The sequence below is a fragment of the Biomphalaria glabrata genome, chromosome 3, assembly GCF_947242115.1.
Source record: "Biomphalaria glabrata chromosome 3, xgBioGlab47.1, whole genome shotgun sequence".
Classification (NCBI taxonomy): domain Eukaryota; kingdom Metazoa; phylum Mollusca; class Gastropoda; family Planorbidae; genus Biomphalaria; species Biomphalaria glabrata.
Window position 1 is genome coordinate 48561857 of NC_074713.1, and position 16641 is coordinate 48578497.

Consider the following 16641-nt stretch of genomic DNA (forward strand, 5'->3'; position numbering starts at 1 on the left):
CGTCCGCATTACAGCGGGTAACAATAAACTTCAATAATACGTATTCAACTCTAAGTACAGAAAACAACTACTAGAAATATGTGTACTGTCTCTACTGACTACCCAGTGTCCTACTTCCATTTTCTTTTTGGTTTTTAACATTTGGAACTAATGATAAGTTTGAGAGCCAATTGAGGAAACTGTAGAAAAAGTTCAACGCCACGTCATTACTCTGTAACTCATAGGCCTCGCCTAAGCAGTACTCTTACTAGTTATATTTTTAATATGTTACTTTCATAATCAGTCACGCTTGACTGAATTAACAAAAAAATAACCGACAACAAAATGGAACCTCAAACTGCCACTACCAGCTTTTGTATTTGTTGACTCAATCAACATTCAAAGTAGGGTAATAGCTTGAACAACACATGGATATCACAGTCTGAAAATAGATTGGATAGTATTATGTTGAGTTATTCAAGAAAATATCGTTCAAATTCCCCGATGCATAAACATACCACGCCCAGATGTGATAGAAATATAAGGGCGCACAATTCTCATGGGTTCTGAAGTAGACATGCTTTTTTTTTAAAGCTGTGGTGGTTATTATCTGTTGGTACTTAGCGAGGTAAGATATATCATACATTTTAATATGTGCACTCTGTAAAGGAAGATTAAATGTAAGGTGTAAGAACCTGATCGTATTTAACTTTTACTCTGACAAATTTAGTACTTTGCTTTCATATTTTGTCTTCTTTAATGGGAAACTGCGAATTTTTTTTATTCATTAAAGAGATTGAAATGTACGTTTAAAAGTCGTAATACCAAGCATTGAATGGAATTCAAAGCAAAAGAAAGGGTAATGGAGAAAGACAGCCAATAGATCTTATGTGATGCCCCAACAGACTTAGGGATCGGTGAAGGTGAATACTAACCATTTTGTATTTAAATGTTTCAAAACATTGATATTTCATAAAGTTGATATCAAATTCTTAAAAATCTGGGGAAAAAAAACAGCACTAAGAGAGATTTTGTTTTTTAGCCCGCGCATACGTCACTCCCCTCCACAGTACTGTTAGCAGATCTAGATCTAACCTATCACATCGCTTCGTATTAACAGCTACACCTAGAACTAGTCTGAGAACTCTTTTTTTTTTTCTTTTCTTAAATTTAAATCGTTAGATCTAGATATTAATCTAGCCTCCAATTTCACCATTTCTAAAGCCTAAAAGTATTGAGATCTAGTTAAAATAATAAAACAATAAAACATGGTCTAGTGTTTATAATTTTAACTTTGTGCACGGAGTGGAAATGTCAATTTTTCAAATAGGAAGAAAAAATCCGTTTCCCTTTAAATTGCTATAATCTCAATAGAGTCTTCGACATTACTGTAAATATAAATCTATCATTACTTTAAACATATAGATGTCAAGTACTTTCCCTCCTCTAAAGGTTTTTGTCATTGTGTGAGTGTGAGGTAGAGAGAGAGCGACAAGCGGGTTAAGTGAATCCAGACCAAGCGTCATAGAGGGCCAGAACACTGTCTTGCATCGTCACAGCTTGTGGGCAGATTAGACCAATAGATCGTTGCCACATTACAGAGAATCATAAAAGCCTATATTTAAGTGTATTATTCCAGATTGTATTTCAACTAATAAATTGCGACACATTCGTAAATATGAACCAAACGAAGTACGTTTTAAAAAAGGTTGAATAAAGCATCCATAAATTGAATTTAAATATGTAAACTGTTTAGAAATCCATAAAGCATTGAACAACATGAATCTTGGATGAACTCCAAATGGTATCAGGGGAGGAAAGCATGGACTTCCCGTAGTGCTCTGGTAAGAAACTTTTGTTCAACGTAGTGCCTTAAAGCTCCCATGGAGTCAGGGGCGGACTGGCTACATAAGCAAATGGGCTAATGCCAGGTGGGCCGGTACCAAATGGGCCGGTCTGGTCGCGACCAAAGAAAAAAAAATGTCCAATGCAGAAAACTTTTCAAAAAAAGTGACAGCAGCGAGACACAAAAAAAAACTTCAACACTAATTTGATGTCTTCGAGGTTGTGTTTGGCCTGATCATTTTGCTGGTCGGCATGGACGTTTGAAGGCACTCCCTTTTGTTTTCGCGCCTTCCTACACCCGTCTTTTGATGGTTCCATTGTTAGTTAGCGGAAAAGAGGGACGAGAGAGGTTAAGTTAGAAAACATTGATATAACGCAGAAAAAAAAATAGGGGCGACAATTAACGTATACAATGGTCGACAATGGATACCAGCACATATAGAACTAGAAGGAAATGAGAAGGCTGACACACTCGCCAGGAGTGGGAGAACAAACTCACAATAAATAATTGCACTCTATCCAGAAGAAATGGAGAAACTAATAGTAAATAAAATAAATGAGTAATTGGCAAGCTCTCATCCAAATCACAAGAAAGATGATGCCTATTATAAGCTATTCCTACAAGATCAACGTCTAATCTTACGTCTCAGGACCGGACACAACAGAATGAGACATGCCCGTACAAGACACTGGCCCCAAAACACCCCAATAGAAAGAAAACTATATGGAGAGCTCCTTGATTTGGAAACCACTGCACAGTTCATCTCATGTATTGGTCTAGTCATCTGAACGCTCCAACATAAAAATGAGAATGAGGAAGAAGAAAAAGAAGCTCTTTAACAATACCTAATAGGAATAAACTTTAACACACACAAAGCCGCGAAATTGCAAACCACCCAACTTATTCACAGCTCAATATGAGTATAGAGTTCTTCTTTCTGAGATTTGTACAGAAAAAGTAAGTTTTCTTTTTTTTTTATATTTAATAACATCGATCTAAAAATACTGCACTTAAGGCTTACAAAAAAAAATTATTTAATGTAAAAAAAATACAAATCTAGATCTAAATCATTTTTTTTATTATTATAATTAATGGCAAACTTATGCTTAGTATGAAATTAATGATGGAAATTCTTATAATAATTATAATAATTTATAGGCCTATCGCGCTGTCACATCCGATATTTAATTAAAGGAGATTTATATTTATTTTTTTAAATAATGGGTCATGATACATTCATATATACAATTCGCGTTTTTGAGAATGTACTTGTAAGAGCCTCTAACCGGTCTGCATTCTTTTATCTTTTAATGGAATGGATTGCGAGGTAAACCAATGACTTAGCATATTTTAGGTCATAGATCAACATGCATGCGTAGGACGTAACTATCTTATGTTTTGAAGAAACGTCTGTACGATTAATTACATACATATACATTGCAAAGGGGGGTAGAAAAAAAATCACCCCACACCGCCCATGATATGACATGCCATTCATTTGTGGGCCGGTTTATATGTTAATGCCCGGGCCGATTTTGATACCCAGTCCGCCCCTGCATGGAGTTCACCGACCATTCAGTTGTCTCCCCGCAGCTCTTGGACACTCTTGTAAGACTGCACCACATGCCTGCCTCCATTAGTTTAAGCAGGGAAAAAAACAGTGGGAAGCGTGGTCGAGAGGCTAAGTGCGCTTGAACTTGGCTTGACTTGGCTACCTAGAAGGGGGCTCGAGGTTCGAAACCCGACTCGGGCAGAGTTGTGTTTACTGAAGGCAGCATAAAATCAACTCCTAGATACCCCCTCCCCCCACTGGTCCACAAATGAAATTATATAAGCATGAAAGTAGCGCTATATAAAAGTTATAAATTAGTATGTCTTTTGTAACGATAATAATATTGACAACCGTATCTGCACTCTAGGAGAGAAATGACTGGCAAACAGATAAAATGATAATTTCTGTGAAAGAACATTTGCGCACGTATGTAGACAACATTTCCTCCTACTTTCCAAATTTACTCAACATCCCATTTGCACTTGCCAGAAATCCAGTGCAAGTCTAAGTTAAAGATTTTTAGGAAACTGAAATAGTTTAGCAGTGAAACATTTCTCTTTAATTACACAAATCTGGATCAAGCGTTTGCAGTCGTGTTGCCATTTGTCAGTGTTACACCTTCTTCTTCCAATTGCAATAATATATTCATTTTTCGAAAAAGCCTGTTTGTTCTCAAGTTTAAATACAGACATGTGTGGAATGTGACTAGGAAATACAAATGTAGACCTAAATAAACACACATCATAAAGAATTTATTTCATTTATTTGTAATTGGATGATTAGGTCTCCAGTTATAATTTTGTAACATCATACTTTTGAACAAAAAATAATTTATTGATGGGGGTCGCGAATAAGTGAGGAATTGTAAAAAAGGGTCGCCGAGCTAATAAGGTTGAGAACCGCTGCTCCAGACCTATGTTTGTTTATTTCTATAGTAGTATTAGATTTAGACCAAGTTCGTTTACTATTATTGTAGTCGGTAGAACTAGATCTAGATGACTAGATCTATAGTTTGTTTACTACTACAGTTTAAATAGAACTTGAGCTATGCTTTGTTAATTACAAATATTATAATTAACTCACTTTGTCTGCCTGTCTGTCTCTCTGGTCAAAAGTTTGTACACATTATTTCTTCCACACCCAATCTCGGATCAAGATTTAATTTGCTCAATTCTTTCTTTTACCCAACAACACAAGAATCAATATAAAAAAAAACCAATTAGGCATTTATTGATAATTAATTATTTTATGTGGTATCTCAAACAATGGAAAAAATGTGTACTTGACTAAAGTGGTGGTACAAGCTGAATTAGTCCCATCTATAGGTTGTCGTGTCAGTTAACATGTAAAACAGGACGAAGCTATAAATACAATAGATAATTATACAATTACAATCTTCCATGCTCATTAGCTCACCCTTAGCAGAGTGGTTAGCGTGTTGGCTTGAGAAGTCTGAGAAGGCTTGAGCCATAAGTTTGTATTCAGGTCGTTCAACCTTTTTTTATATTTTTATAAATGCTTTTTTATTGTTAGTCTAGATCTATAACAAATGTAATTACGTGACTTATCCATACAAATTGTTACAAGTAAGCTTAATACACTTTTTTTTATAAACTATTTTTTAGGTTTTTCTTGTTCCTATAGTAGAACTAGAGCTAGACCTACGCTTTGGTGTTTCAAGTTCTAGAGCTAGACCTATGCTTTGGTGTTTCAAGTTCTACAGCTAGACCTACGCTTTGGTGTTTTAAGTTCTAGAGCTAGACCTACGCTTTGGTGTTTTAAGTTCTAGAGCTAGACCTATGCTTTGGTGTTTTAAGTTCTAGAGCTAGACCTACGCTTTGGTGTTTCAAGTTCTAAAGCTAGACCTACGCTTTAAGTGTTTCAAGTTCTAGAGCTAGATCTATGCTTTGGTGTTTCAAGTTCTAGAGCTAGACCTACGCTTTGGTGTTTCAAGTTCTAGAGCTAGACCTACGCTTTGGTGTTTCAAGTTCTAGAGCTAGACCTATGCTTTGGTGTTTCAAGTTCTAGAGCTAGACCTACGCTTTGGTGTTTCAAGTTCTAGAGCTAGACCTATGCTTTGGTGTTTCAAGTTCTAGAGCTAGACCTACGCTTTGGTGTTTCAAGTTCTAGAGCTAGACCTATGCTTTGATGTTTTAAGTTCTAGAGCTAGACCTATGCTTTGGTGTTTCAAAATCTAGAGCTAGACCTACGCTTTGATGTTTCAAGTTCTAGAGCTAGACCTATGCTTTGGTGTTTTAAGTTCTAGAGCTAGACCTATGCTTTGGTGTTTTAAGTTCTAGAGCTAGACCTATGCTTTGGTGTTTCAAGTTCTAAAGCTAGACCTACGCTTTGGTGTTTTAATTTCTAGAGCTAGACCTACGCTTTGGTGTTTTAAGTTCTAGAGCTAGACCTACGCTTTGGTGTTTCAAGTTCTAGAGCTAGACCTATGCTTTGGTGTTTTAAGTTCTAGAGCTAGACCTACGCTTTGGTGTTTCAAGTTCTAGAGCTAGACCTACGCTTTGGTGTTTCAAGTTCTAGAGCTAGACCTACGCTTTGGTGTTTTAAGTTCTAGAGCTAGACCTACGCTTTGGTGTTTTAAGTTCTAGAGCTAGACCTATGCTTTGGTGTTTTAAGTTCTAGAGCTAGACCTACGCTTTGGTGTTTCAAGTTCTAGAGCTAGACCTATGCTTTGGTGTTTTAAGTTCTAGAGCTAGACCTACACTTTGGTGTTTCAAGTTCTAGAGCTAGACCTATGCTTTGGTGTTTTAAGTTCTAGAGCTAGACCTACACTTTGGTGTTTCAAGTTCTAGAGCTAGACCTATGCTTTGGTGTTTTAAGTTCTAGAGCTAGACCTATGCTTTGGTGTTTTAAGTTCTAGAGCTAGACCTATGCTTTGGTGTTTCAAGTTCTAGAGCTAGACCTACGCTTTGGTGTTTTAAGTTCTAGAGCTAGACCTACGCTTTGGTGTTTTAAGTTCTAGAGCTAGACCTATGCTTTGGTGTTTTAAGTTCTAGAGCTAGACCTACACTTTGGTGTTTCAAGTTCTAGAGCTAGACCTACGCTTTGGTGTTTCAAGTTCTAGAGCTAGACCTATGCTTTGGTGTTTTAAGTTCTAGAGCTAGACCTATGCTTTGGTGTTTCAAGTTCTAGAGCTAGACCTACGCTTTGGTGTTTTAAGTTCTAGAGCTAGACCTACGCTTTGGTGTTTTAAGTTCTAGAGCTAGACCTATGCTTTGGTGTTTCAAGTTCTAGAGCTAGACCTATGCTTTGGTGTTTTAAGTTCTAGAGCTAGACCTATGCTTTGGTGTTTCAAGTTCTAGAGCTAGACCTATGCTTTGGTGTTTTAAGTTCTAGAGCTAGACCTATGCTTTGGTGTTTTAAGTTCTAGAGCTAGACCTATGCTTTGGTGTTTCAAGTTCTAGAGCTAGACCTATGCTTTGGTGTTTCAAGTTCTAGAGCTAGACCTATGCTTTGGTGTTTCAAGTTCTAGAGCTAGACCTACGCTTTGGTGTTTCAAGTTCTAGAGCTAGACCTATGCTTTGGTGTTTTAAGTTCTAGAGCTAGACCTACGCTTTGGTGTTTTAAGTTCTAGAGCTAGACCTACGCTTTGGTGTTTTAAGTTCTAGAGCTAGACCTATGCTTTGGTGTTTCAAGTTCTAGAGCTAGACCTACGCTTTGGTGTTTTAAGTTCTAGAGCTAGACCTACGCTTTGGTGTTTCAAGTTCTAGAGCTAGACCTATGCTTTGGTGTTTCAAGTTCTAGAGCTGGACTTATGCTTTGGTGTTTCCAATTCTAGAGCTAGACCTATGCTTTGGTGTTTTCAGTTCTAGAGCTAGACCTACGCTTTGATGTTTCAAGTTCTAGAACTAGACCTATGCTTTGGTGTTTCAAGCTCTCACGACAGCGGAAAGAACAAATACATTTTTGCAATAGATCTGCTTTTTGAGTGCTGGAAATCGGAACCCGTAAAATTTGTTGCGTCAGGGTGTGTTAATGGCTTGTAATTTGTAATAACTTTTTTTAAAATTTCAACTCTTTGGATTTTATTGGATGTTGGGTGTTTTCGTGAATCTTTTTCTCTTGGGGGGGGGGGTGTACACACATTCTGTACGTAGGGTATTTATAACTGAATAAATGATTAGATCTTCGCCAAGTGTAAAGTACACTGCTAGAGGTGACTTCTTTGTACTTTTATAGAAATTGTTTGTTTTCGTTAGTCGTGCATAAAACTTATTTACTTATTTGGTCTAGTAAGGAAATAGGTCAACCGGATCGAAGTGACGCATCAAAGAAATTTTTATAAACCTGTTCTTTTTTTTAATAAACTAAATGTACCTGTCCGTCTGGTAACAAAGTTCTGCCTAGTTTTCTTTTCTCCCGCACCCATTTTCGGATCTAGTTTCAACTTAACAGAACTATTCGTCGCCATAAGATATGAATCAATAAAATAAAATAATTTGTCAATTAATTTCTTTTAATTTGATGTTATTTAATACTAACAAAGGAAATTACTCCTACAGTACTCACATGTATGGCTAAATATGTAGTAACTGGTCCATTTCTACAACAGAACACGTTATTTCTCTCACACCCATTCTTGGGTCAAGTTGAAACTTTAAACAATTATTTAGTGTACCTAACTAAACAATAATATTTTTTTAATAACAAATTAGTCCATTAATTATTAAGTAAATAATTATTTTGTTTGATGTTGAAAAACGTCTACATTCTTGAGGGATATAGTTGTAAATATGGAGTTTTTCCCCTTCAGCTCATTTTCTTTAAAAAGGCTTTTTAAATGACATAGCTTCTTCTTCAACTAGTATGTTTTACTATTGCGATCTAATGCAAAAACTTGTGAAACCTGACAGAGAACAACGTCGATAAGGTTTACAACTCAACCGTTAGGTTGAAACGTATCAGTGTATAGGACGGAGTCTAATCGTTACAGACGGCCTCACCACTGACCTGCGAATTTGCAACACGTAGGGCAGTTTAGACCAATAGTTCGTTTGCCAAATCACAGGCTCGACGTCACGACCTGTCCGGCGTCAATACCTGTCTGACGTCACGACATGCCCGACGTCACGACATCGCGACTCCGACACTATGAGGAGCGATCGAGAGCTAGTATTTCCCAGCCGTGAATGTCGGCAATACCCTCCTTGGGAGAGCTCTTAAGAAGTCTTTGTATTGTCGCGAGTATTGTGTGCACTATGGTTCCAAAGGCAGGGACATTTTTCAGTTTGTTATTCCAATAAACTTGAATAAGGTATAAGACACTTTGAATTAACAACGATTTTTTTTTACAAGAACAAAGAAAAAAACATGAAAATGAAATGAATGTGAATAAAGCAGTTTTGATTTACCCGTGCTCAAGTTATTTAGATTGAACTGTATATAAGAAAACAAACTGAATTGACCTTATGGCCTCTCATAACCAAGAAAGAAACTGTTAAAAGATGAAATTCACTTTCCCTTCCATCAAAAGTCTAGTTATAAACATATAATTTCTGAGTTGTAGAGTTGGTTGTGTCATGTTGTGTAGACTTTACAGAGTGCATGATAGAGGGAGTCGTTACGATATAGAGAAAGATATAAATTGATATAGGAGGTACGGTGGCTGAGCGGTAAAACGCTTGGTTTTCCGAACCGGGTGTACCGTGTTCGAATCCTGGTGAAGACTGGGATTTTTAAAGTTGGGAATCTTCGTGGCGCCTCTGAGTTCACCCAGCTCTAATGGGTACCTGACATTAGTTAGGGACAAGTTAATGCGGTTGGTCGTTGTGCTGGCTACATGACACCCTCGTTAACCCTAGGCCACAGAAACAGATGACCGTTACATCATCTGCCCCATAGACCACAAGGAAAGGGGAAATTTAAATTCATATACATAAATGAACAGATAAATATATCAACAGAGCCTGGCACCCTCAATTCAGCTTTGAAAGAAAGTCATAGATAGATAGATAGATAGATAGATAGATAGATAGATAGATAGATAGATAGATAGATAGATAGATAGATAGACAGATAGACAGACAGGCAAACTGATTTCATTACATTTACTGTACCTTTTTACTTTACCTTACAAAAGTGAAAGGGATTAACTCATTACCGTTACAAAAACACAAAAGTCTTCTTCACTTTCTCTATGGTTGGTAATTAGATTATGCAATGTGCAAATGGAAATAATTGTTCATAAAAAATATGTATATACTTACTTGTAGGGCATAAGTCTGTGAATGAATCTCACGTGTGGAGAAGCTGTATCGGTCATTGCTGTCGTGGGGATTTGTTTGTTCTGGTTGAAACATCAGACCGTCAGCTTACCTCCCAGTCTGATGAGGCCATTACCTTTGCTTGGTCATTTGTTGCATGTGAACACAGATTTTAGAGTGGACATTCCAAAATGGCGGATGAAGTGTGGTGATATATTCAGGTTTGTAAAAACTTATTATTATTATTATTATTATTACATTTGTTTTGCTATGTAGGTTTGGCATTCAGAATGGAGGTTTTTAAATTCCTAGCCCAAATCTCCAGGACGACTGGGAATGCCAGAAGTTCAAACCTGGTACCATCGAGAGGACAGCCCAGTGTGAGTACCACACGCTGAGGTGGACATGTTGATAATACCATTTTAGAATAATGCTTTACAATTTTCATTTACTTAAATAAAACAAACACCCCTGTACTTTATAACTGGTGGATCACGAATACATTTTAGCGGCCCCCGAAAGGGGAATAGACGCTATTAGTTTTGTGTGATCTGTCTGTCCGTCGTCCGTCCGTACATCAGTCCCGTTTAGATGTCGTAAATTAGAAAAGATATTGAAAATCCGACATCATGATAGTTTAGACTTTAGACCTTTCAAAGTTCTGATCCAACGACTACTTTTTTTTTCTGAAGCGAAAAAAAATCTAATTTTTAAAATCAACAATGCAAGCAATTTTTTCTTAAAATACATCATTTTTGCAACTATTCACTATTAATAGTAACAAACACGGGAGACTATTTAGTAAGGGAGACTACCATCTACCATATTTTTAACACATTTATGCAAACGGTTTTAGATTTTTCGTCAAAAACTATTTTTTTACAAAAGTATTGCTAAGTTAAGTAAGTTCTGTCATACTAGTTACTACATTTACAATTTTTTTTTTACCTTTTATTAAAGAAAACAAATCTATTTAATATGCATACAAGTGACACATAATTTACAACAACAATCAATAAGTAGATTTTCGCTAGAATAGTACAGCTATGCAGTACACACGTATTATATGTTAAAAAAACAAAGGGTTTATTATTAACGTTTTTGTTTTTTCTTGAGGTTTTGAATTAGAGATTGACCCTTTACAAAACAATTAGATCAATTAATAATTATAAGACATCAATTAGGCTATGTCCACATCTAGCTTTACCTTCACTTTCATCTATTCCTTGGTCTGCTGGACCGTTTAGACACCAAATAGGATAAGTCAATCTTCTTTCTCCATTGTTTTCTATCATTGTGCCTTTGATAGAATTTCATTCTTATATTCTTTCTGAAAATATTGAAACCTTCCTTTTTACCTGCCTTGGTGGACCACTTCGAGGGCCGATTTAGAGTTTGTGTTTCCACACAAACTGTCTTCGTAACATGTGTAATATAAACTCGTGTAGATCTATGTTGTTCAAATTATACTCTAATAAAGCATTCATTATCAACTTTTGAATAAAGTCAATACGATTTAAAATTTTATAAAAAAAAGACCAACCACGGTGCGTCGCAAGTTGATATACAGTTTCAACAATGATTGATATACACTTTCCATCGCCAATTGATATACACTAGCCAACGTAAATTGATATACATTTCCATGGTCAATCGATATACATTTCCATCGCCAATTGATATACATTTCCATCGCCAATTGATATATATTTCCATTGCCAATCAATATTCACTTTCCATGGTCAATTGATATACATTTCCATCGCTTATTGATATACATTTCCATTGCCAATCGATAATCACTTTCCATCGCCAATTGATATGCACTTTCTATCGCTAATCGATATTCACTTTCTATCGCCAATCGACATATATTTTCCATCACCAATAGGGTTTGTTGCTGAACATAAAAATTATATATGTGTCAGACGCGAATAGCCCAATTTTCAGTAAAAGAAATTATAAAAGTCATTTCTCTATAGAAGAAGTTACGAAGGCTATATAAAATACAACCACAGACCTATATATACTACAATAAATATAGGTTTTTGATTGCTAGTTACGATTTATTTAGGTAGGTGCTGTTTTACTATTACATACCAAGTATTAGAGTTAAGAAAAACCCAGGTTTGTTTCTTGTGCAACGCTATAAGCTAACACCTCATATCATCTTTCCATTAGTATATTTAGATCTATAATCTAATTCTAGTCTAGATCTATATATAAAAATCGAATAGATCTAGTAATAGTATAGATTCTATCTTGGCCGAGTCTAGCCTATGATATGCCTATAGTCAGTTTTTATTAGAAAAAAAGTCTAGATATTAATAAAGACTAAAGTTTTTTAACTATTAGATATAGACATAAGACATAGATCTAATAATACTGTAATACGTTTACTGTACTCTATACTTAATCTACTAAACTAGAGATCTATCTATAGATCTATCTATAATCTAGTCAATCTAGATCTATACAATATTCATTTTAATACTTCTACTTATAATGACTTATTTAATAAGTTAGTACTTAGACTTAGATCTATTATAGTTTATTAATAGATTTACTTTTCAATGCCTAGACCTAATAATAAAATTGCGAATGAAATCTATAATGACTGATTATTATTATTTTTTTTTATAATAATAGGCCTACTAAATCTAGGTCTAGACTCTACTTTAATCTAGTCTAAAATAATGACTGTCTAAGACTCTAGATGATTGAGAAGTTCACACAGAGGTGTTTTTAATAAAACGGCATGTCGGCTGAAAGTATATAAAGTGCATTTTTTTTGTAAAAATAAAAAAGAGGCTCCGGTACTCAGTGATAGATTGCCCAACTTTCAACTAATAATAAATTAACAATTAACGTTGAATTACAAGAAAAGTAATCATTTTTCCCGACATTGAAAAAAGGTGCGGTACCCCGTACGGGTGCGTACCGTCACAAAAATATATGTATATCTCAATCTTCTTTCATTTAATTTTTTTGCGGGGTTATTGCTACTTAATACATTGATACCGGATCGATTTAAATAGGGCCTAAGTATACAAGCAGGATTTCGAGCATTGGATAAATTTATTTTTTAAGTACAAAGTTTTATGGAAGAGGCAATATATTAGTTGTTTGAAGTTTGTAACTTCTTAAATTCAGGCTAAAAATATCGAAGCCTACATTTTTATACTCATTTATAAACAATTAGAAGAGATGGACTGACTCATAGTGTAGCTTGTGTACATCTGCAAAAACACAAACTCAGTTAGACTTTCAAAACTATTAAAAGAAAAACTTTGTGATTATTTTTTCTGTATAATTCTATTATTATTCCTTTTTAGAATTAGGATATAAACAAAAATTTGCCATATGACTTTATCTAACAGAAAAAAATTAAACTTACGTCTATTTATGCGGTTATTTATAGTTACCTAGAAATATAAAATATATTGAACTAACACGTACATTCATCATAATGCAGCCATGCGATTTTTCGATTATAAATATAGCATTATTTAGGACCAATATTTTACAAAGGCTGCTTGGAGAAATCAGGTATACCCATTAGGAGAAAAACGATCCCTTTACACAAGAAAAATGTAAGAAACTAGAACAGACACAAAATAAACAGTGACATTCATAACAAAATAATATTCAAAATTGATTAGAGTAACACCTTTTTATGTAATCATTTAAAGTTTAAAATCGCTACAATTTTTTTCAACAATTTTTTTGTGTATGAAATTGTGTATCGGAAAATGCCGGGTACATGAAATAAGCTAGTCCTAAAAAAACAACACAGAACTTGGGTAAAATACTCATCAAATAAAGTACTGTAAATGTGTAGTTTCACGCGCTAGTTTCAGGTCTTTTCTTTTTATAGCCTCTATCGGGTTATATCCCAACTACCCGTATTTTTGTGCAGAATGTTTTTCTCTATCAGGCACACTTAAAATTATAGCATAATAATGTCAGTTTAATTTAAAAAGAGAACTGAAAAATACAAAGATATATAGGGAAAAAGCGACTTCCGGCCCAATATTTTTTAATCAAAGAAATGAAACGGACTAGTCCAACAAACCCTATTGATATACATTTCGATCGCCAATTGATATACATTTTTCAAACGCAGATTGATATAAATTTTCCATCGCCAACTGATATGCACATACGTAAAACACAACACAAACTACTTTTTACACCCAGTGCACTCTTACTTTGATATGTTTTTACAAAACAACGTACTTTAACATATTAAGTAAATACTAATCGATAAGCTTCATTATAAGGATGTCGCAAAAATAAAATTATGTCGCTTAATTAGAAAAAAAAACATTTTAATCTAAATATTTCCTCTACCAACTTTCTTCGCAGTGTTAAACTTGGTGCCCAATTGTTTGTAGTACTGAACGGATATGACGTCATTAAGGAAGCACTGGTGAAGAAAGCAGACGACTTCTCAGAGAGACCAAGAATGCATATGGACGAGGTTGGTGTTGAAACTATTCCTGCTCCCAGATCGAGCCTTGAAATGCTTTCTTTCAAGTGCGTTCGAATACGGATGTATCATTGTAATTGGAAAGAAACATTATATACAGATAGACAGAGAGAGAGAGAGAGAGAGAGATTTGGATATTTTTTTTTTTTTTTTTTTTTTTTTTTTTTTTTTTTTGTAATGGTTGAAATTTACTTTTGATTATGTCTCAAAAGCCGTAGATAGACTAAAATTTACAATAAACTTTGTATTTTATTTTTATTATATGCTAACTATTCTTTACTTTCAACAGATAATGATTGCACAAGGCAAAGGTGTCCAGATAAACTCTGGTTCAGTATGGAAAGAAAAACGAGCTGTCATAATTACAATACTAAAAAAGTTTGGCATGGGTAAAAAACTGTTAGCTTCTAGAGTACAGGATGAGGTCAAGTATTATTTGGACCACCTTTGCGGCTTTGACGGACATCCAGTGGACATCAGAAGAATAACCACTTTAAGCACGGCTAATATCATATGTCACATACTTACTGGACAAAGATACGCGTATCACGACGAGACATTATGTAAGTTGGTTGACGAGATGGATCAGTTTACAAATTCCAACCAACAGGCGGCTGTCACCATCTTCTTCCCGTTTCTCAAATATCTGCGCCGTGACACCGCCTTGCGCAGGAGCGTCTTGGAGATACAGAGGCGGCTTCAGTCTTTCATCGAGTCCAGCAAAGGCGAAGATCCCGAGGACAACTTCATCGCCAGCTACCAGGCTGAACGAGAGGACAAACTTCGCCGTGGTGAAGCGACAACAATGAATGAATTCAACTTGCTGAAGACGGTCTTTGATCTGTTTCTTGGTGGCACGGAGACCACCTCGACCACAATAACGTGGTTTGCACTCTTCATGCTTAACTACCCGGATGTTCAGGAGAAGATTTTTGAGGAAATAAATAAATGCGTTGGGACAGAGAGGCCGCCAACTCTAGAAGACAGGCCAAAAATCGTGTACTTGAATGCAGCGATCAAGGAAACTCTAAGACGCGCTAGCATACTGCCACAGTCTGTAGCAAGACTTTGTCCTAACGAAGTCGTCCTCAGAGGCTACACAATTCCGAAAGGAACAATCATTGTTCCCAACCTTGACTCTGTTCTCTTTGATGACACCATCTGGGGCCCGGATCCTTGGAGTTTCCGACCTGAAAGGTTTATTGATGAGAAAGGGGAGATAAAAAATCCCGAAGAGTTGATTCCCTTTGGTATCGGGCGTCGGGCTTGCCCTGGCGAGTCACTTGCTCAGACAGAGTTATTTCTGTATCTAAGTTCCTTAATCCAAAGATATCATCTGCTTCCAGTCATGCCAGGCTTTCCTCCATCTTTAAACTATAAGTGCGGTCTTACGATGACACCTGAATATTTCCAGATAAAACTAATGGAGCGGAAGAAATAAAATATAATTATTTATTTTATTTTTACATTTCTATTGAAATCGTTGTAAAGTCACAGTGGACGAGAGTATTTATTAAAAGTGCGGAGTACAATGATGTAATAATGAAGTGAGCATGTACACAACGATATTAGATCTTGGGCTCGATACAGCCTTTAGATCTATCTGCATGGTAAACGGTCTCCTCACATGTCCGTAGTACTGCCACCTCTGATGTTAAAACTGTACTTCTTGTTATTTCAGTAACGACTGGAACGATTGTCACTCACTGTTCAACTTGAGCTTCGCAATTCATTCTTTCCAAGGGGCGGACTGGCTATATGGGCATCCGGGCAAATGCCCGGTGGACCGGTACCCTAATGGGCTGGTAGGGAAACGAATTAGTCGCATGGATGCCACTATGGCACGCATCTAATTGTTAAAGTTTTTTTAAAAACCTTATAAAAGGGCCTTCTGAGCGTTGTTTTTTTTTTAAATCTTTCACAGACTCTACAGTGTAATACTATTTTAATCTAACACATTTCCCGAAATATTGTGATAGCCTACATCCGTAGACAGTGCTACTAGTAGGCTTCATCCTTTTAGGGCCTACACATTTAGCGACTAAAAAGCAACATAATGCCTATATTTCTATAATGATTTATAGCTCACTGTATGCATGCGTATCGATACATTATCAAACTTAACATAATGACTTTGAGGACAAGTAGACCTAGACGTCCATCATATGATATACAAGTTATGGGGCAGGATTGTATAGAAATGCCTTGGCCGATTTCGACACCCAGTCCGCCCCTTTTCTTTCCTTACGAACGACTTTCCAACACACTGTGACTCGACATTAACTTCTCAACTACTAAACTCCTTAGCGGAAGTACTTCTGATCCGAATAGTTACCCTTATAATGCAGGACAAAGGGGCGTCTCTCTCGTTCTCTCTCTTTCACTCTGCCTTTGAATGGAACATTACTATTTCCAATTCACAATTGGGCAGAAGTCGCTATCATTCTTTTCCATAACTTTCTCCTAAGAGCTGGTTCTAAGCCATGCGCTGATGTAAAAAAAAAAGGAAAGTAAAGTTCCCTTTCAGACCTTGTGGTCTATAAAGGTCATC

The 16641-nt window shown here is 36.0% G+C and overlaps 2 protein-coding genes across 2 annotated transcripts in view; one reads left to right on the top strand and one right to left on the bottom strand.

Annotated features, from left to right (window-relative positions):
• The window catches only part of LOC106061499 (uncharacterized), a 125227-nt gene that overhangs the window by 33010 nt on the left and 75576 nt on the right, over positions 1 to 16641 (bottom strand). The gene's annotated exons all lie outside the window — the stretch shown is intronic.
• Positions 9612 to 16457, top strand: LOC106061501 (cytochrome P450 2U1-like). The gene is made up of 3 exons (XM_013219666.2): positions 9612 to 9819; positions 13967 to 14081; positions 14380 to 16457. The coding sequence occupies exons 1-3, from the start codon at positions 9623 to 9625 to the stop codon at positions 15529 to 15531; spliced, it is 1464 nt and encodes a 487-aa protein (XP_013075120.2). The 5' UTR covers positions 9612 to 9622; the 3' UTR covers positions 15532 to 16457.

Bases quoted from the DNA above. Each gene is read 5' to 3' on its own strand.
- LOC106061501 (XM_013219666.2), top strand. From the start codon at position 9,623: ATGAATCTCACGTGTGGAGAAGCTGTATCGGTCATTGCTGTCGTGGGG. The intron at 9,820-13,966 runs GTTTGTAAAAAC...CTTTCTTCGCAG, and splicing joins AAGTGTGGTGATATATTCAG to TGTTAAACTTGGTGCCCAAT. The intron at 14,082-14,379 runs GTTGGTGTTGAA...TACTTTCAACAG, and splicing joins CAAGAATGCATATGGACGAG to ATAATGATTGCACAAGGCAA.